We start from the raw sequence: 21,216 nt of genomic DNA, 5'->3' as shown, positions 1-21,216 counted from the left end.
TACTGCTGATGCTGCACCAATCCGCCTGTCAATCACCTGCTCCATCCTACCCTCACTCCTGAACAAGACCCCAAGATACTTGAACTCCTTCACTTGAGGCAACGACTCATCCCTGACCTGGAGGGAGCAGTGCACCATGTCCCGGTAGAGAACCACGGCCTCAGACTTGGATTTTGTCCAGCATAAACCCGAAAATCAGCCAGACAACAAAGAAGCAGCCATTGGTGTTTCAGTATGACTTTTTAATCCATTCCTCAGAACCACAGCATCAGTCGAAACAGCAGTGTTCACTCACTCACACACACAGACACACATACATACACCATTGGTATGTACACACACACATACACAAACGTGTATACACACACACACACTTTTGAGCTGATAGAATACATTTCTGTTCTTTCAAACGATGGCACCATCACATGGAAAGGGTCGTGATTGCAGGGCGGGGTCCTTTCAAAGGCAATTTGACAAAAATATCTTCTGTAAAAGGAGATAGATTTTTCTCTCTCTAGGATACTATAAGGATAGAATAAAATCTTGTTTGTGAAAACCCAACACTGGTGTCTGGGGAGTGCTACGCTGACAGTGTTGCATAGTTGATGGGACGTAACACAGGGGAGGGGGCTGGAACGGCATGTCCAACGGCAGGCGGGGGGAAACCTCTTGTGATTCACGTCAGGTGCAGCTCCTGGGTCGACAACACTACTTAAAAATCTCTCAAATACTTTAATGTGATTGTTCTGGGTCTCTGGGAGCCCATCTGACACACCAGACGGGCAAATACTAGAAAAATCTCTGTGGGATCAAACTCAACCAGCCACCTGTGAGACGCCGGGGGCTGTCTGCAGCCAACGCCCGCTGTAAGCATGAGTAACATATCACCCGTCTCTGTGCAAATGCAGCTGAATAACACAGGATCCACAGCAACCACTCGCAACCGGAACCTCTCTCACAATCTATCGACTAAAAGATCGCTTTGCTCCTTCACTGTGCGGCCCTGCAAGTCCTTTTTAGTGTCCGTCGCTCCGAGGAAAGAAGCCAAATCTCCTTTTCGCAGGCGTGGAAACGCTCCCAAAAATACTGTTGTTATGAAGTCATTAAAGTCCCGTCGTTCATCCCGAAAGGCTCAAATCGTCGAATCGGACTCTGAAGACGGTGTCTTGTTTTCTGATTGGTTCTCTTTGTTGGGCTTTGCCTGAAACAGCAGAATCCTTGGTGAAGTTCTGCTCCAACAGCAGTCCGACATGCTGATGCTTCTCGTTCACCGCTAACCACACCAGGTCAGCAGAAAACCCCAATCGGCAAAACGAGGCAGGAAATACCCGGCCTGCATTATAAAGTGTCACCACAAACTGTGCCAAAGAGCGCGGATGAAGAGCGAGAGCATAAACACATGAACATTAAAAGGAGAACACAGCAGAAGCCCAGCCCGGTCACACTGCTGTTGGTTTTAAGCTTTTGGAAACTCCACTCAGGGGACACGCCGGTCATTTCCGTCCTCCCGTCCGAACACAAACGAATCAGTTCTTACGTTCCCCGCTGGACAATAATCATCCAAACCTCCATCGCTCGTCTTTGCTCTCGTCAATCCTGCATCCTTCGATCCACCAGCAGACTGTCCCCTCTTTCTTCTGTCCTCTGTCCTCAAAAGAAAAAAAATGCAACAGTTCCATTTCCCACGGAGGTCCGAAGCCCGGACCCTTCCCCAGCCCACCCTCATCCCAGTCAGTAGCGTCTGCAGCCTCCTCTGCCTCTCAAGTCCGTTTGCGTCCGACAGCGAGGACCACCGGAAGGCTGGAAGTCACCGGAACTCATAGATGGCAGCGCTGTGCTCAGGAACGTGGGTGAGATTGAGAGACTGGTACCTGGAGGAGCAACGACACGGCGCTTGTTAGGAGGGACGCAAAGGAGACACAGAAACAAAGAGAGAAACTGAATAAGCCAGCAAGCTGCACGTGGGCTGCTCCCAACTACACTTTACAAGCCCAGGGCAACTCATGCTGTGGAGCCTGGGCCACGTTCTGACCCAGACACATCAAATATCCATCAGAGGGCAAATGAAGATGACGCACATCCTTCAAGGAGGCCTTCATCTGCACCAGCGCCAACCAGCATCACCGTACCACATCCGTACACGTACACAGCGCTGGCTCGTCCTGCAGTACCAGAACAGCGCTACGTAGTCACAATGCAGAGAGGAGGTATCTGTAGTGAGCCCACGCTATGTGTAGGACCACCAGTATTCATATTACAGTACTCTATACATTTTGAGGAGACCACTTTTGGAATACTTCCTTACGAATCAGCGTCGGACTTCCAGGTGGGACGATCCGTTCATGTTTCGTCGGCGGGTGAGCGTGAACTCACGTGACAATTTTAAAACTGAATGGAAGGAAATTGTCTTTTTTGGATTCCCCCCCCCCCTTTTTCTCCTTAGTTGTACTTGGCCAACTACCCCACTCTTCTGAGCCGCCCCGGTCACTGCTCCACCCCCTCTGTTGATCCGGGGAGGGCTGCAGACTACCACATGCCTCCTCCCATACATGTGGAGTCACCAGCTGCTTCTTTTCACCTGACAGTGAGGAGTTTCACCAGGGGAACGTAGCGCGTGGGAGGATCATGCTATTCCCCCCAGTTCCCCCTCCCCCTCGAACAGGCGCCCCGACCAACCAGAGGAGGCGCTAGTGCAGTGACTAGGACACATACCCACATCCGGCTTCCCACCCACAGACACGGCCAATTGTTTCTGTAGAGACGCCTGACCAAGCCAGGGGTAACATGGGGATTCGAACCGGTGGTCCCCGTGTTGGTAGGCAACGGAACAGACCGCTACGCTACCCAGGTGCCCGGTTGAGATCTTTTCTAATCCAGCTTTTCATCCATCCCTCCATTATCCAAACCACTAATGCTTACTCATGATCGCGGGGATGCTGGAGCCTATCCCTGGAGTCACTGGGTGGCAGGCGGGGAGACACCCTGGACAGGCCGCCAGGTCATCACAGGGCCCACACACACACACACACACACACACACACACACACACACCTAGGGACAATGTAGTATGGCCGATTCACCTGACCTACATGTCTTTGGACTGTGGGAGGAAACCGGAGCACCCGGAGGAGGAAACCCACACAGACATGGGGAGAACATGCAAACTCCACACAGAGGACGACCCAGTTTCCCCCTACATATTTTCCTAGGTGGTCTGGGGTCCAATCTGGGGACGTTGTGGTCACCAGCCCTCGTATGAAGTGTGAACATGCTAAAAATAGTGAGCTGCACTTTGCTGCCTTACCATTCAGAGCTCCGGTGGTAGTAGTAGCCCTCGATAGTTGCTGTGGATTTCTGGAAGCAGATATAATAAAATCCAGCAAAGGAGGCTCCGCTGATGTCTTTGATGGTGTGGTCAGGGACGAGGAACTGCTCCTGGTTGGGGGAAACAAAGAAGTTAAAAAACACTTAAATAACTTTTTTATAATAAATGAATAAATTAAATAATCTTTTTTGGTTCATCTTTGGGGATGTTGCGTTGGACCACTCAGGTTTGGTGTCTGGTTGTTTATATCATTGGACAGGACAGTGAGGGCTGGTGGTGAGTAGGGGTGTAAATAAATATCAGTACGCTTGAGTATTTCAGTACTATTCTTCACAATACTGTATTGATATTGCATCAAAATGCATTTTCAATATGCAATGCATATTTTCAAAAACACTGCATCGATTCTCAAGATTACATACAAGAAGACCTGGAGGAAGCACTACTTCCTGTTTTGTTTACATCCCTGACCACCCCCACAGGTCCTGGGCCAGTTCAGAAGCCGGGACGGATGGTCCAGGGTGAACCACCAGTATCTACTCATACTGAGCTGGACGGTTCTGAAAACGGACCTCCTGAGACACGGCCATGCTGAGGCAAAACATCGTACCTTCCACCTCATGAAGATGTAGTCGGAGTTCTTCAGTTCCTCGTAGTCAAAGTCATCGCAGTTGAACATCTTCGCATACTGATAAAAGGCCTGGAACTTGCCCTGGATGAGGACACAGAAAAAAATAAAGGGGTCGGACATGGAGGGAGCGGGACACGTGCTGTTATTTTGGAGCGAATAGTCAAAAAAAGCTGTGAACTTACCCAATGTTTTCGATCCACATCTTCGTCTGCGTCCCATTTGCGGGTCAGGAAGGGTCGCTTCCTGCTGATAATCTCTCCTGCGAAGAACGTGGTCAGAGTCGGGTACTCCTGTGACAGGGAGATAATTAAAAACTCAAGGTCAGCATCCTGCCCCAGCAAGGGTCTTGTCTGGCTCTTACCCCTAGCCAGGGTATGTATTCACCTTCAACACACGCGCACACACCCTCCTATTTGATCCTATGCTCTCATGTAGAACACATTGGGTTGCATTTCTTGTGCAGAATATGCTATATAAATCCCCCCCCCTTTTTTTCTCCCCAATTGTATCTGGCCAATTACCCCACTCTTCCAGTCATCCCAGTCGCTGCTCCACCCCCTCTGCCGATCTGGGGAGGGCTGCAGACTACCACACGCCTCCTCCAATACATGTGGAGTCGCCAGCTGCTTCTTTTTCACCTGACAGTGAGGAGTTTCACCAGGGGGACGTAGCGCGTGGGAGGATCACGCTATTCCCCTCCAGTTCCCCCTCCCTCCCTAACAGGTGCCCCGACTGACCAGTGGAGGTGCTAGTGCAGTGACCAGGACACATACTCACATCTGGCTTCCCACCCGCAAACACAGCCAATTGTGTCTGTAGGGACGCCCGATCAAGCCGGAGGTAACACGGGGAATCACACCGGCGATCCCCATGTTGGTAGGCAACAGAACAGACCGCTACGCTACCCGGACGCCCCTGCTATATAAATCTATTGATTGATTAAAAGCAGTTGTCACTGTTTTGCGATGTCAGCTCTGGTTCTAAGCAGAGCATCCTGACAGGATGCAGACTTAGTGAGCTCTGAGTGGCGAGTTTCAACATTTATGTGCTCAGAAACCAGAGGTGCAAACTTCCCTCACCTCTGTCAGGCCTTTTATCTTCAGGTAGCCACATAAGTAGGAATCCTCCATGGTGACATGCTGAACAGAAAGGAGGGGAAATGTTCACGTCTCTGTTACTCAGTACATTACGATTTGCAAGTAAAGCAGCGAATGCATTTGATTAGCTGTGTGCAGCTGCACACATCCCCACCCAAACCTCCGTGCTTTGGGTGGTAAGGGTGCACCTGACAATAAAATAACAAGCGAGCTGGACTGAGAGATGATTTCATGCTGATCTAAGGCAATATGGATCAAATGACAATAACAAGCCAGAAATTAATCAGTCTTAAATGATCTCTCGTGGCAATTTGCAGCAAATATGAATCATGTAATATTGCGACTGGCAGTAACTCGCTATTGTGTCCTTACTTACAAATCATTATTATCAGTGTCTTCTGTTGAGTCCTCCTTCTTTTGCTTTTCTGGATTTTTCCTTCTTTTTCACCCTAATTGTATCCAGCCAATTACCCCACTCTTCCGAACAATCCCGGTCACCGCTCCACCCCCTCTGCCGATCGGGGGAGGGCTGCAGACTACCACGTCTCCTCCGATACATGTGGAGTCGCCAGCCACTTTTCACCTAACAGTGAGGCGTTTCACCAGGGGGACGTAGCGCGTGGGAGGATTAAGCTATCCCACCCCCCAGTTCCCCCTCCCCCCCAAACAGGCGCCCCGACCGACCAGAGGAGGCGCTAGTGCAGCAATCAGGACACATACCCACATCCAGCTTCCCACCTGCAGACACAGCGAATCGGCTCTGTGCATGACTGTAGTCCAGTGACTTCCGGTTTCTACTGCAGCGGTCATGCCAGTTTCCTGTTTGTTGGCGTGTGCTATTGACAGTGGCATATTTTTCACGATGCTCGCAAGATTTTCCATGGATAAATGTCAACCACATGCACAGAATTGTTGACAAACTTTCACCTGCACCTATCACCAAACGGGTGAAGGGTTTCAAGCTGTACATATCAAGTTACGTCCACAATTATGAGGACGAGCAGACGGACGGACAGATGGAATTGTGGACGTAACTTGATATGTACAGCTTGAAACTTTTCACCACAATTCCATCCGTCCGTCCGCTCATCCTCATAATTGTGGACGTAACTTGCCTCTGCATCTTCCTCTGTCACTCTAGCCACCTGCGTGTCCCCCCTCACCACATCCATAAACCTCCTACTCTTCCTCCTCTCCCGCTGCCTCTGGACATGCCTTCCCCCTCACCTTCTCCTTCGCCCAACAGTAGCAAGTTTCCACCGGCACCCTGCTGGCCAACAGTACCGGTGGTGGGTGTTGGTAACTCTGGCCTCAACCGATCCGGTATGGAAATATGATTTATAATAAAAAATCCATCCATTATCCAAACCGCTTAGCCTTACTCAGGATCGTGGGGATGCTGGAGCCTATCCCAGCAGTCATTGGGCGTCAGGCGGGGAGACACCCTGGACAGCCTGCCAGGCCATCACAGGGCATAAATGAGATATAGCTGATGAACCTAATCCATTCTGCTATCTGATAGTATTCAGTCATCAGAGATGTGTCACCCAGGACAAACCAGCACCTCCCAAGCCATGCATTTCAGCATTTCTCCACTTTTATAAAATTCCTTTCGTCCCAGAGGCATCCCGGGGAAGATCTCTGTTTGTCCCAAACCCATTTTCTATTATCCCCGGGACGATGGGCTGCCGTTGGTCTCGAGCCCTGTCTTTCAAAGACAGAAGACCAGGAAAGCATCGGGTCGACGATGTTTCCCCCTCCTGTCTTAAAGCCTGTACTGACCAACTGGCTCCAATCTTCACTCAGATCTCCAGCAGATCCCTAGAACTGTGTGAAGTCCCCCCCTGCTTCAAACGCTCCACCATCATTCTAATGGGCAAACAGATCAGTGAATGACGCAGTCAACATGGGACTGCACTACATCCTGCAACACCTTGATTGCCCAGCAACATATACAAGGATCCTGTTTGTGGACTACAGCTCAGGCATTCAACACAATCATTCTCCCAGCTCACTGTATCCCCCGTCATCTGTCAGCGGATCACCAGCTTCCTGACAGGCAGTAAACAGCGAGTGAGGCTGGGGGAAGTCATTTCTGGTATACTGACAGTCAGCACTGGTGCTCCCCAGGGATGTGTCCTCTCCCCACTGCCCTTTTCCCTCTACACCAACGACTGCACCTCCAAGGACCCAGCTGTTAAACTCCTTAAGTTTACAGGCAACACTACTGTCATCGGACTCATCTAGGATGGTGATGTGTCTGCATATCGGCAGGACATTAAGCCACTGGTGCTCTGGAGCAGTCAGAACAACTTGGAGCTGAACACGCTCAAGAGACTGTGGGGATAACAGTGGATTTTAAGAGACACCCCTCAGCACTGCTCCCCCTCACAACATCCAACAGCCCTGTGTCAACCATGGAGACCTTTAAGTTTCTGGGAACTACAATTTCCACAGACCTGAAGTGGCACACCAACATCAACTCCATCCTCAAAAAGGCCCAGCAGAGGATGTACCTTCTGTGGCAATTGAGGAAGTTTGGTCTGCCACAGGAGCTGTTGAGCCAGTTCTACACCGCAGACATTGAATGAGTCCTGTGTACATCCATCACAGTCTGGTTCGGAGCAGCTACAAAATAGGATAGGAACAGACTGCAGCGAACAGTAAGGACAGCAGAAAAAAATGATTGGTGCTCCCTGCCCACCGTGCAGGACTTGTATACCTCTAGAGCCTGGAAACGGGCCAGCAGAATCAGCACAGACCTACCACACCCAGGGCAGTTTGTTTGAACTCCTAGCCTCTGGCAAGCACTACAGAGCAATGTGCACCAAAACCACCAGACACAGGAAGTTTTTTCCCACAGGTCATCTCTCTCATGAACACTTGTAAACATGACCCTTTGTAAATAGCCCCTTCTCGTCAAGATTTCTCACTTACAGATCTCCGATGTGCAATACAAATGGACAACTGTAAATACATACAACTACTGTATACTGTTATGTTATTATATATATAATAGTAACTTAATTATATAACAGTATATAATTATATAAATATATATATATATATATATATATATATATATATATATATATATAGGTATAATAAATTACTCTGCCATAACAACACTCTGTATAGTTCACACAAAGTTGAATCAGTTCATCTGGAGACGTTTATTGAGAGAGAAACGTTTCATCATCATCGTCTAAGTGACCTCTTCAGTCTCAGCTGACTGCAGGTATCCCCACCCTGATAAACAATGCAGTGGCATACGACCGAAAACAACGATCACTTTCATATGCAAATTGCCGTGACCATTAACTAGAGTTTCAATGGCCATGTGTACGATTCAAAGAGGATTTGGGAATGTTTGCAATCACAGCGTTGTAAGATGGCGACAGATGTACTCTTAGACCCCCCCCCCCCAGTTCCGGCATGGTTATTCCATTCACACAGACGGCCTCTTTGACTTTGTTCCTCCCTATCAAGGATGTGCACATCCTCATCCTTGAAAGAGTGGCCACTGGCCTGTAGACGGGTGTAGACTGTGGAGTCCTGGCCTGACGAGGTAGCTCTCCTGTGTTGTACCATCCTCTTGGCCACCATCTGTTTGGTTTCCCCGATGTACAAGTCACGGCAATCCTCCCGGCACATAACAGCGTACACTATATTGCTCTGTTTGTGCCGGAAGACCCGGTCCTTGGGGTGGACCAATTTCTGGCGCAGTGTGTTTTGGGGTTTGAAAGTAACCGAGATGCGGTGTTTGGATACTACATGTCTCAACTGTTGCGAAGGTCCCGCCACATACAGAATCACCGCTGGTTCACGCTAAGGCAGCTGTTGTCCTCCTCTCTTCGATCGGCTGGTGCACTGTTTGGGCGTCTTCCTGGCTTTGTGACAAACGCCCAGTTAGGATAACCACACTTATCCAGGGCCTGTTTAAGGTGGGATCTCTCCCCTTTCCAGGCCGCTGTGTTGATGGGGACGTTGTCAGCTCGGTCGTGTAGCATCCCGATGACTCCTAGTTTGTACTACAGTGGATGAAGAGTACATTTGTCATGAGTACATCTAAGAGTACATCTGTCGCCATCTTACAGTGCTGTGATTGCAACCATTCCCAAATCCTCTGTGAACGGTACACGTGGCCATTGAAACTCTGTCACAGCCATTTGCGTATGAAACCAATCGTTGTTTTCGGTCATTATGTCACTGTGTTGTTTATAAGGGTGGGACTACCTGGAGACTACAGAGCTCTCGTTTCTCTCTCAACACACGTGTCCAGATGAACTCATTCCCCTTTGTGATTTTCTTACCAGGATTACTGAGCATGCATAAAGACACTGTATAGTTGTGACACACCTTTTTGTGCATACATACTTACCTCCAGCATTCTATTTATCATTCCTATTTATTTCTTTTGTTTGCCTTTGAGTGATATATGTACGTGCTAGAAGCTACTGTAACCCGGAACCAAAATCCTTGCATGCGTAAGTACACTTGGCCAATAAAGTTGATTCTGATGTGATAAGTTGTGCAGCAGACGTGCCACAACTTGGTGCAGCGCCACTAGGACATGGCATGCAGCGCTCTGCGGTGCCGTCTGCACACACTCGCGTGTCGCCCGCTAAAGGGGCGAATGTAAAGATAATGGTGCCACCGCCGCGCAGCCGCCGGACACACGGGCCGTCTGACAGGTCAGCTGACGGGGCGTCGGGGTAACCGTCCGTACCGCGCCTCACCTGCAGAACCACCTCCACATCGTACGAATTCCCTTTGCTCTTCTGGTGGCCTCGGAACTTGGATCCGCTGTACAGCAGCGAGGTGACGACGCCGGGCTGCCGGGTGTTGATGGGCGGCAGGGGGATAAGCGAGGCCGAGGACGCGGAGGCCCCGGCTGGGGAGCCGCTGAGGTATCCGGCGGGGACAGGCATGTTTCTCGGATCGCAGGCTTGAACACCGACCGTGGTCGGCGACCGTCCGGCGGTTAAGTACGTCGCGTTCTACGGAGCGCGGAGGAGGCTCGTCGACATTCAAATCCGCCGTCACTCCCCCCGTGTAGTCCGCCAAGGACCGAGAAAAGTAAGCGGACCTCGACGCGGCGCCATAGGTGGCAGCAACCGCTTCTCTCATTGGTCGACAAGTTTGGCCGGCCTGAGAGCTCGGCGCTCATTGGGTTCTTTTGCGGAAGGCGGCGTGCGTCATTTGTTTTTGTAGTTTTTTCTGTTGCGAAATGGCAAGGAGAAGAGGGGAGTGTGCGCAGTTTGAGAACTACAATTACCAGAACCACATTTAAAAAGAAACCCTCCGTTACACACGGAAGGTCACGCAGGCGATTGAACGCCGAGGCGTGTGTCGCAGCACCGGGTAATAATACAGCTGCGTCTCACGCGTCGCTTCCTTGTTGGTGAAGTACCCGGGCGGTCTCCGTTGTCTCTCACACAGCGCTGCATCCATGAAGTGAGTAAGAGCCTAGATCCCCCCGACAACGCCGCACGCTGCCGCCCCCCCCCGCCCGACCCCCGACAACGCCGCACGCTGCCGCCCCCCCCGCCCGCCCGCCCCCCCGACAACGCCGCACGCTGCCGCCCCCCCCGCCCGCCCGCCCCCCGACAACGCCGCACGGTTCTGAGCCTGCCACTATGTTCAGGGGACTGGTGAGATTTCCCAGTCGTCTTTGGGGACCTGCTCTTTCCCTTGGCAAGGACTGCTCAAAAGGTCCGCTGGCCCCCCTCCCCATCACTCGCAGCGCCCACTCGGCCGCCACCTCGGGTAAGACCACCAAACCAGATCCACATACATGCATGCAACTACTGTAATCCAGCCATGCACCAGTTCTGTAGGTTGTCTCTGCTGATCTTTCATGTCAACAGAGAGGAGGAAGTTTTATGAGGATGTCAGCATATCCCAGGGAGAAGGTACGTTTTCACGCGGAGGGCATGGTGGGTCAGAATATTGATACAATCCATCTTTACAGACTGTATTTCTCTGCACGTGCGCAACACGGCGCCGTCGACGTTGCGATGCCTTCTGTCAAGGCTCCATTGCTGCTTGTTCAGGTGGCCTGTATGAGATCAACCTCGACCGGAGGAAACTGAAGACACCAGGTGGGAAGCTGTTCACGGTGCCAAATGAAGCTCTGGCCATCGCCGTGGCAACGGAGTGGGACGCACAGAGGGACACGCTCAAGTTTTACACCATGCACTTGGTATGAACTTTGACCTTCCGGGGATGTTGGGGCGTTAATAGCCTGGGTGCGTAAGATGTTTTACCCTCGCTGTTTGCAGGACCTCCCTAAAAATCACGGTCAGCGATGTACATCACATCGGGAGGGCGTCCTCTGTTGCTCACATGAGCAAAAAAGAAAAGGGGTTTGTTTAAGATTGTGTATAGTTGTTAAAGTATAGCTCAGCACGCATTGCAATCTGCTACGTGTGTGTGTGTGTGTGTGTGTGTGTGTGTGTGTGTGTGTGTGTGTGTGTGTGTGTGTGTGTGGGTGGGTGAGAGAGAGAGAGAGGCATGGTGGGAGTGGAGAGACTGAACAGGTGAGTTAATTTGGCAGGGGCGATTCAATGAAATGATACAAATCAGACATACCTGGTGTAAAACCAAATGTCCTCATCGGAACCTGCAAATGGCCTCAGGCTGAATCTGGACTGTAGCTGGACGGTCTCCAGTTGTTTCTGGAGCACTTCTGTTTGTTTCCTCATTGACTGGTTTTGGGCCGGGGCATCACCCCAAAGTGGCAGGATTAGGAGCCACACAGTAGTCCTGCTCTTGCAGGCAGCTGCTGACATCCATCTCATTATCAGAGGAGTCCAGAGCTGGCAGAGGGGCGACAGCAGGATGCTCCTGGCGCTCCCACACACCTAGCCTGGGTGCAGGTTTGGAGTACTCATGCCATGCAAAGAGTGTGGGGACAGCTCCTTTCTTGAGCCTCCTTAACAAACCTGTAGCTGGCACAGCGAAATCACCCAGTTCAACATGCCCACTACACACTTCTGTACTCTTGGTGACGGTAAATGCATCCCTCCGAATCTTCGCTAGCCACTATCTCTGTCTTCCCAGTTACCAGGGAATGAATGAAAACTTAAAAAGAGAATTATAACGCGCCGAATTCACACACTGTGGCACACAACAGTGCTCATGGAGCCTGATTCACGGCTCTGACACTTGAATGGCCCTTTTTGCCCTGTTGGATTCATTGATTTATTTGGACGAAGTTAAGATTTTGGACGGATAAGTTGGCAGCTAACTAATGATTCAGTAGGACGTAAGCATCCGGTTGTACCGGAAGTTCTTATGCAAACAGACACACCGGGAAGTTGTGCAGCGAGCCTATTGGTGAGATATATTCACTGGTACTGTTTTCTGTCCTTAGACCACTCTGTGCAACACTGCTATAGATAACCCCACACAGCGGGACAAGGACCAGATGATCAACGCTGCACTCAAATTCTTGGAGACTGATACAATCTGGTATTGGGTTTTTTCCATCATTTAATAACTTGTTAATTTTAGCCTTTTGTAATATAATTTTTTTAATATAATACAGAGGACTGATTGAAAGATTATGTTGGAGAGAGAGGTAGAGGTCATGAACCATCATCTTTACTCAGGACACTGATCAGCCTTGCATGTAAGAGGCTTTACTGGCTAAGGTTTGTCTTATATACTGGCCACCTGAAGAAATAGAAACAAATAGAAATACAAACACCTGATTTCAGAGACATTGAGCTGTTTTTATACAAATTTTAAACATTCAAGAGGGATCAAATTTTCAACCACAACACTATAACCCCATGAGGCTGAGTCACTGCCGGTACATGGTTTTGATTTCAACATGTGAATAAGCCTTTTGGTATAGACTGAGAATTTAAATCATTTTCGCTGACAAAGATTCACATTTGAGTCCCTTATTTGAATAAGCTGTTAATTTCGGAATCAGAATGTGAATTGTTTTTGTTGATGGAGATCAGCGCTTCATTACACTCATCCATCCATTAAATACAGGAACTCTCCACTTGTCCTGATGCACTTTTGAGTGTTGTCTGCGGGTGCTTTGGCTGTAATTGTCTGTGGTTTCTGTCTTCCTGTCAAGCTACAGAGTGGACGAGCCTCCGGGTTTGGTTGAGCTGATGAACAACGAATGGGAACCGGTGCTGCGCTGGATTGAGAAAAGGTTGGCTGCACATGACGTCTACAGCAGCTAAACTAGCCACAGCCTTTCCTGGGTGGTGACTCGGTCTCGCTGTTCTGTCCATCACTCAGAATCAGAACTAGAATACTTTATTCATCCCCGAGGAGAAATTGGGTCCTATTACAGACTCGCGCTCTAGTAAAGAAAAAACGAAAAACTAACAAGACAACAAGAAAAACAGAAATGTAGAAATAAAAGATGAAATAAGAAATAGAAATAAAAATATGTATAAAGACATATGAAAGATCTGATTAGGATGCCTCCTGGGCGCCTTCCTTTGGAGGTTTACCAGGCACAGCCAACTGGGAGGAGACCCCGGGGTAGACCCAGAACTCACTGGAGGGCCTACATGTCCAATCTGGCCTGGGGACGCCTTGGGCAAGTGGACGGGCCAGTCCCATGACCGGGCCAGTCCCATGACCATAAACCCCGAGTGTGTGACCCTCTGAGGGAGGGGTTGTAAAGTCTGATGGCCACAGGCAGGAATGACCTCCTTTGCCAGAATGCTCTGTAGTGCGTTCTGGCAGAATGAGTCTATCACTAAACGTACTCCTGTGCCCGACCAGCATGTCACGGAGTGGGTGGGAGACATTGTCCATGATGGCACATAACTTCAACAGTGTCCTCCTCTCAAAAACCACCGCCAGAGAGCCCAGCTCCACCCCCACAATGTCACCGGCCTTGCGGCGGATCACTTTATTGAGCCTGTTTGCATCCGCTACCCTCAGCCTGCTGCCCCAACACACAACAGCCACAGGAGAGCACTGCCACCACAGACCCACACCACATCCTGAGCATTGTCCGGCAGATGTTGAAGGACCTCAGCCTCCTCAAACAGTAGAGACGGCTCTGTCCCTTCTTGTAGAGGGCATCAGTGTTCTTAGCCCAGTCCAGTTTATTGTCTCTATACACCCCTGGGTACTTATAGTATTCCCCAGTGTCCACACTGACCCCCTGGATGGAGACAGGGTCACTGGTGTCATGTCCCTCCTCAGGTCAACAACCCGCTCCTTTGTCTTAGCCACGCTGAGCTGCAGATTGTTCTGCTCACACCAGGTGACAAAGTTCCCCACCACAGCCCTGTACTCAGCCTCCTCACCCTTACTGATGCATCCGACTACAGCAGAGTCACCAGAGAACTTCTCAGGACGGCAGGACTCTGTGGTAGTTGAAATCCGTGGTGTAGAGGGCGAAAAATGTCCCCCGTCCAAAAAAAAATACTTGAACTGTCTCTGGGTTGTCACATGTCAGTAGGTGTCCTAATTTAATTTTCACATGTAATCCTTCTGTTAATAGTCCTTTGTTGAAATCTTTTGAGGTGAGATGCAGTCATAAATTGCCTTTATACAGTTTTTGTTTGCTGCTCATTGGAGTAATATTATTAATAATAAGTAACAAATAAATGTTTGTTTGTAATTATAATTTTTTTAAATACCAATCAACTCTTAAATCCTGGATTGGTGCAGCATCAGCAGTAATGCGGACGTTGTACTGGACCGTTGCAGTGAAGAGGGAGCTGAGCTGGAAGGCAAAGCTCTCAGTTTACCAGTCAGTCTTGGTTCCAACCCTCACCTATGGTCATGAGCTTTGGGTAGTGACCGAAAGGGGGAGATCGTGGATACAAGCGGCTGAAATGAGTTTCCTCCGTAGGGTGTCTGGGCTCAGCCTTAGAGATAGGGTGAGGAGCTCGGACATCCGGAGGGAGCTCGAAGTAGAGCCACTGCTCCTTCGCGTCGACAGGAGCCAGTTGAGGTGGTTCAGGCATCTGATCAGGATGCCTCCTGGGCGCCTTCCTTTGGAGGTTTACTGGGCACGGCCAACTGGGAGGAGACCCCGGGGTAGACCCAGAACTCACTGGAGGGACTACATGTCCAATCTGGCCTGGGAACGCCTTGGGGTCCCCCAGGAGGAGCTGGAGGGCGTTGCTGGGGGGAGGGACATCTGGAGTGCCCTACTTAGCTTGCTGCCACCACGACCCGACCCCGGAGAAGCAGCTGAAGATAAATGAATGAATTAACTTTTTTAAATAATCACCTCTTTTTTATTGCCGTTTCGATTAAACCAAAAGTCTGTGTCTCCCACAATTGATTTGCAGATATGATGTCGTCATCGGCTCTTCCTCCAGCATACTGGGTCCAGAGATCCCGGAGTCCACCAAGGAAACATTTCGACAGCATCTCAACTCCTACAACTTCTGGTCCCTGACAGGTAAAACACTTGAGAATGTGCTCACGTTTAACACATCAGACAGCCCTGTCTCGACATGTTAGAGGTGCCACTGAGGCTGCTGTGTTGTGCAGGATATTGGTTGATATTGAGAATGTGTAGTGATAAAAAGCTCACATCAATCAAGCAGTAAAACTTTAACACAGCACATTACTTACATTAAATTGCAATGCAATGTATTTTACACTCTGAAAGAGCACAAATGCACTGAGGGTAATGATAAAGTAAGAAAACAGAGTGAATAACTAAAGTAATGACATATAAAAATATAGCTCTTAATAGAATAGAGTGAAGAAGATGTAGCAGAATAATAAAACGGTATGACATGATTCAAAATAAGATTGAATAGAATTAAAATGGACTTATTTAACTAGATTATTTAACACAATCTTGGAAAGTGAGAGGATGCCTGAGGAGTGGAGAAGAAGCATACTGGTACCGATTTTAAAGGACAAGGGTGATGTGCAGAACTGCAGCAACTACAGAGGTATAAAGTTGATCAGCCACAGCATGAAGATATGGGAAAGAGTAATAGAAGCTAGGTTAAGAGGAGGAGAGGTGATGATCAGCAGCAGCAGTATGGGTTCATGCCATGAAAGAGCACCACAGATGTGATGTTTGTTTTGAGAATGTTGATGGAGAAGGACAGGAGGAGGTCAGAAGGAGTCACATTGTGTCTTTGTGGGTTTAGAGAAAGTATACGACAGGGTGCCAAGAGAGGAGGTGTGGTATTGTATGAGGAAGTCGGGAGTGACAGAGAAGTATGTAGGAGTGGTGCAGGATATGTATGAGGGAAGTGTGACAGTGGTGAGGTGGCGGTTGGAATGACAGATGGGTTCAAGGTAGAGGTGGGATTACATCAAGGATCAGCTCTGAGCCCTTTCTTGTTCACAGTGGTGATGGACGAGATCAGGCAGGAGTCTCCGTGGGCTATGATGTTTGCGGGTGACATTGTGATCTGTAGTGAGAGTAGGGGGCAGGTGGAGGAGAGCCTGGAGAGGTGGAGGTATGCACTGGAGAGAAGAGGAATGAAAGTCAGTGGGAGCAAGACGGAATACCTATGTGTGAATGAGAGGGAGGACAGTGGAATGGTCGGGATGCAAGGAGTAGAGGTGATGAAGGCATACGAGTTTAAGTACTTGGGAACAACTGTCCAAAGTAACGGGGAGTGCAGAAGAGAGGTGAAGAAGAGAGTGCAGGCAGGGTGGAGTGGGTGGAGAAGAGTGTCAGGAGTGATGTGTGACAGCAGGGTACCAGCAAGAGTTAAAGGGAAGGTTTACAAGATGGTAGTGAGACCAGCTATGTTATATGCTTTGGAGACAGTGGCACTGACAGAAAGACAGGAGGTGGCAGAGTATAAAATAAGATTTTCATTGGGAGTGACGAAGGAGGACAGGATTAGGAACGTGTTACGGGACACTCAGGCGCAGACACAAAACTTGCTCCCAACTGACTTCGGAGTTTATTACAGGGGGCCAGCTAAAGCGACAACACACAGTGGAGGGAATTGGGCTGGGGAAACAGGACTGGGGGCAGAGACCGTGGGTGGTGGAGAGAGCAGCGATCTGGAGCAGGTGAAAATCTGGAGAACAGGGACCAGAGGCAGAGCAGGATGACTGCGGGGAAAAGGAGGATGTTAGTCAAACAGCGGGTTCAAAAATACTGACAAAAACAGATTTCACGAGCAAGGGCTAGATGCAGCACAGTGACGGATCAGAGGCTACGATCTGGCAGGCTGGAAGTGGCAGTGCTGGTCTTTTATAGCAGGTTGGCTTGATTATGGAATGGGTTGCAGGTGGTGAGGCTCTGCTCACCTATCTCCACTCACACACAGAGAGAGAGAGAGAGAGAGAGAGAGAGAGAGAGAGAGAGAGAGAGAGAGAGAGAGAGAGAGAGAGAGAGAGAGAGAGAGAGAGAGAGAGAGAGAGAGAGAGAGAGAGAGAGAGAGAGAGAGAGAGAGAGAGAGAGAGAGAGAGAGAGAGAGAGAGAGAGAGAGAGAGAGAGAGAGAGAGAGAGAGAGAGAGAGACAGGGACTCGGGGAGTGGCTCAGGTTAAGCAGCCTTTGAGGTGGAGGCTGTGGAAGGAGGGACAGATGTAACAGAACGATTGTATTAGAGGGACAGCTCAGGTTGGACGGTTTGGAGACAAAGCAAGAGAGGAAAGATGGAGATGGTGTGGACATGTGTGGAGGAGAGATGCTGGGTATACTGGGAGAAGGAGGCTGAATATGGAGCTGCCAGGGAAGAGGAGAAGAGGAAGGCCAAAGAGGAGGTTTATGGATGTGGTGAGGGAGGACATGCAGGTGGCTGGTGTGACAGAGGGAGATGCAGAAGACAGGAAGAGATGGAAATGGATGATCCGCTGTGGCGCCCCCTAACGGGAGCAGCTGAAAGTAGTAGTAGTAGTAAATTTAAAACGGACAGAGCTAACAACTGGTAAGCGCTAATAAATAAAAGTAGAAGAGGTTTACTGAAGATGAAAGCAGGATTAAAAAGATGTGTTGAGTTAACATGCAGAACACATCCTTATTATCAGTCATCCTTCTATAGTATATATCATGCTGTTCACATCTTCAGTTTTAGCTGCTCTCCAAAACTCTTGATAAGATGCTAGAATCTGTCACGTGAGATTGCTTTTCATTATTGTTTTGTTTGGTGATAACTGGTAATGTGCTGTCTCCAGTAATAATACAGCTTCTGATTATAACATGGCTCCCCCGCTGCAGGACTGGAATATGTGATCACCCAGTTGAAGTCAGTGGTGCTCTCCTTTGGACTGATTGACAGACGCTTGACTGTTGAACAGGCTGTACTGCTTTCCAGGCTGGAGGAAGAATACCAAGTAAGAAAGGAGTTTAGGGGTGTCTGGGTAGCGTGGCGGTCTGTTCCGTTGCCTAGCAACACGGGGGAGACGGTTCGAATCCCCTTGTTACCTCCGGCTTGGTTGGGCGTCCCTGCAGACACAATTGGCTATGTCTGTAGGTGGGAAGCCGGATGTGGGTATGTGTCCTGGTCACTGCACTAGCGCCTCCTCTGGTCGGCCGGGGCGCTTGTTCGGGGGGGGGGGGGGGACTGGAGGAAATGGCGTGATCCTCCCACGCGCTACGTCCCCCTGGTGAAACTCCTCACTGTCAGGTGAAAAGAAGCGGCTGGTGACTCCACATGTAAGGGAGGAGGCATGTGGTGGTCTGCAACCCTCCCCGGATCGGCAGAGGGGGTGGAGCAGAGATTGGGACGGCTCGGAAGAGTGGGGTAATTGGCTGGATACAACCGGGGAGAAAAGGGGGGGGGGGTCCAAAAAAATAAAGGAGTTTAATGAACTACAATACCTACCATGGAGTTTTATGTGTTCAGATCTCAGGTTTACATTGTGTGTGATTTTGATGATTATGTGATTGATTAGAATTAATGTCAAGACTTGCTGGAGAAGAGCTTTGAAAGCCTGCCTCCTCCTAGGAGGTTATAGTTCCAATTCCTGTCATTTTGTCTCCCCAGATTCAGCGTTGGGGGAACGTGGAGTGGGCCCACGACTATGACATGTACGAGCTGAGGGCACGGACAGCTGCCGGAGCCCTGTTTCTCTATCTGTCGTCAGAGACTTCCACCGTCAAACGCAAACTCCTACAGGACTAAAAAGGTGTCAGATCTGTCAGGGAAATGCAGCGTATGACACGCAACCGCAGATGCGTCATAAAATGCGCAGCATAGCTGTGTTGGTCTGTTCTGGTCTGGACTGGCAGCTGCTCGGGCAGTGATCTGTTAAAGCACCAGTGAGTCATTTCCCCCCCAGTAACGCCAAAACATTGGCTTGTCTTTATCTGTAGTCTCATAGGCGTCAGCTGCCAAGTGCAGCACCCGTCTTTGTTAACAGTTTTGTGTTTTGAGTCCGTTCGCAGTCATCCGTGACATTCTGGACACGGTGCAGACTTCCATGGGAGCAGCAACAAATGTTGTGCATTTGAGGGCTGCATGTTTACTTCCTGTATGTCCCGTCTTGCTAGGTTTAAAACATTATTTAGCATTTCTACGATCTTCAGCACAAGCACCATTCCTGCTGTAGCCGCTGTGCGATGTTAATGCTTGTGTTTTGTGCAGGTGTGCCATGTGACAGTTTAAACATGCTATATTGAAACCAGACTCATGGAAGTGGTAATTTTGCCGTCATCCATGCTGCACATCATAATGGGATTCCCTCTTCTCATTAAAGCAGTACAGCATTTTTGAGGATTTAAGTGTGAGAGGAGGGGGGGTGAAACGGGCTTTAACAAGAAATCCTGCCCATCTGTAAACCCTGTAAAGTGTAATGCATCATCCAGACATTTCTGTTTCAGCACAGATATATACCTCCTGGCCTTATGTTGTCATTTGTTTGTATAAAGTTGTCTGTGTTGCAAGATATGTTGAAATAAATTCAAATCATCAATAGAATGGGCTAGCCTGTTGTGTCTGAATGACTTTGCCTGGGTTGTGAATATGAACCAGACTTATGAAGACGTGAGTTTGCTGTTTCCATCCATTATCTGAACCGCTTGTCCTGCTCTCAGGGTTGTGGGGGCCGCTGTCACTGGGCGGCAGGCGGGGAGACACCCTGGACAGTCCGCCAGGCCATCACATGGGGCCGACATACGTATCTATATATATATAGATAGATAGATAGATATAGATCAGTGTTTCTCAACCGGGGGTCCGCGGACCCCTAGTGGTCCGTGGTGTAATTGCAAGGGGTCCGTGAAAATAAAATATCTTTAAAAAAAAGATCCTATGACATTTATAGAAATAGGATTATTTTACTCAAATGTGACTGAGACCTTTATCTACCTAAACTATAAAGGGTAACGGGACTTTTTTCTCTAATTACATCTGTTTCACAAGTGTAATTTATTGTATTTTAATAAAGAGATCTCGCTCCCGTTTGCATTGTTAAAAGTTACTGCATAAAAATTCTGTTGTTACATATATCTGAAAGTTACTGAATACATATTCTGTTTTGTTACATACACTACCGTTCAAAAGTTTGGGATCACATTGAAATGTCCATATTTTTGAAGGAAAAGCACTGTACTGTTCAATGAAGATAACTTTAAACTAGTCTTAACTTTAAAGAAATACACTCTATGCATTGCTAATGTGGTAAATGACTATTCTAGCTGCAAATGTCTGGTTTTTGGTGCAATATCTACATAGGTGTATAGAGGCCCATTTCAAGCAACTATCACTCCAGTGTTCTAATGGTACAATGTGTTTGCTCATTGGCTCAGAAGGCTAATTGATGATTAGAAAACCCTTGTGCAATCATGTTCACACATCTGAAAACAGTTTAGCTCGTTACAGAAGCTACAAAACTGACCTTCCTTTGAGCAGATTGAGTTTCTGGAGCATCACATTTGTGGGGTCAATTAAACGCTCAAAATGGCCAGAAAAAGAGAACTTTCATCTGAAACTCGACAGTCTATTCTTGTTCTTAGAAATTAAGGCTATTCCATGCGAGAAATTGCTAAGAAATTGAAGATTTCCTACACCGGTGTGTACTACTCCCTTCAGAGGACAGCACAAACAGGCTCTAACCAGAGTAGAAAAAGAAGTGGGAGGCCGCGTTGCACAACTGAGCAAGAAGATAAGTACATTAGAGTCTCTAGTTTGAGAAACAGACGCCTCACAGGTCCCCAACTGGCATCTTCATTAAATAGTACCCGCAAAACACCAGTGTCAACATCTACAGTGAAGAGGTGGCTGCGGGATTC

The 21,216-nt window shown here is 48.8% G+C and overlaps 2 protein-coding genes across 4 annotated transcripts; one reads left to right on the top strand and one right to left on the bottom strand.

The window, feature by feature from the left end:
* Nucleotides 1-227: 227 nt before the first annotated feature.
* On the bottom strand, nt 228-10,149 carry LOC130127471 (glucose-induced degradation protein 4 homolog). 2 transcript variants are annotated; one of them, XM_056297125.1, is made up of 6 exons: nt 9,793-10,149; nt 5,036-5,095; nt 4,139-4,246; nt 3,936-4,037; nt 3,305-3,435; nt 228-1,871 (listed from the first exon to the last, which is right to left on the bottom strand). In XM_056297125.1, the coding sequence occupies exons 1-6, from the start codon at nt 9,982-9,984 to the stop codon at nt 1,808-1,810; spliced, it is 657 nt and encodes a 218-aa protein (XP_056153100.1). In that variant the 5' UTR covers nt 9,985-10,149; the 3' UTR covers nt 228-1,807. The 2 variants fall into 2 exon arrangements, with proteins under 2 accessions (XP_056153100.1, XP_056153101.1); XM_056297126.1 differs by lacking the exon at nt 5,036-5,095.
* A 128-nt stretch (nt 10,150-10,277) lies between these two features.
* Nucleotides 10,278-20,287, top strand: atpaf2 (ATP synthase mitochondrial F1 complex assembly factor 2). 2 transcript variants are annotated; one of them, XM_056297123.1, is made up of 9 exons: nt 10,435-10,510; nt 10,701-10,822; nt 10,924-10,968; nt 11,110-11,258; nt 12,432-12,529; nt 13,152-13,232; nt 15,346-15,458; nt 18,202-18,317; nt 18,971-20,287. In XM_056297123.1, the coding sequence occupies exons 1-9, from the start codon at nt 10,506-10,508 to the stop codon at nt 19,106-19,108; spliced, it is 867 nt and encodes a 288-aa protein (XP_056153098.1). In that variant the 5' UTR covers nt 10,435-10,505; the 3' UTR covers nt 19,109-20,287. The 2 variants fall into 2 exon arrangements, with proteins under 2 accessions (XP_056153097.1, XP_056153098.1); XM_056297122.1 differs by having other exon boundaries at nt 10,278-10,822.
* The last annotated feature ends 929 nt before the right edge of the window (nt 20,288-21,216 follow it).

The sequence above is a fragment of the Lampris incognitus genome, chromosome 17 (assembly GCF_029633865.1).
Source record: "Lampris incognitus isolate fLamInc1 chromosome 17, fLamInc1.hap2, whole genome shotgun sequence".
NCBI lineage: Eukaryota > Metazoa > Chordata > Actinopteri > Lampriformes > Lampridae > Lampris > Lampris incognitus.
This window is presented reverse-complemented; position numbering and strand designations above follow the sequence as displayed.

What these genes read in the sequence shown, in the direction of transcription:
- LOC130127471 (XM_056297125.1), bottom strand. Translation starts at nt 9,984, where the DNA reads ATGCCTGTCCCCGCCGGATACCTCAGCGGCTCCCCAGCCGGGGCCTCC. An exon ending in ATGTGGAGGTGGTTCTGCAG is followed by an intron (nt 5,096 to 9,792) that starts GTGAGGCGCGGT and finishes CTTTCTGTTCAG; the next exon opens with CATGTCACCATGGAGGATTC. An exon ending in TACCACCGGAGCTCTGAATG is followed by an intron (nt 1,872 to 3,304) that starts GTAAGGCAGCAA and finishes TTGCTCCTCCAG; the next exon opens with GTACCAGTCTCTCAATCTCA.
- atpaf2 (XM_056297122.1), top strand. Translation starts at nt 10,693, where the DNA reads ATGTTCAGGGGACTGGTGAGATTTCCCAGTCGTCTTTGGGGACCTGCT. An exon ending in AGTTTTACACCATGCACTTG is followed by an intron (nt 11,259 to 12,431) that starts GTATGAACTTTG and finishes TTCTGTCCTTAG; the next exon opens with ACCACTCTGTGCAACACTGC. An exon ending in TTGGAGACTGATACAATCTG is followed by an intron (nt 12,530 to 13,151) that starts GTATTGGGTTTT and finishes CTTCCTGTCAAG; the next exon opens with CTACAGAGTGGACGAGCCTC.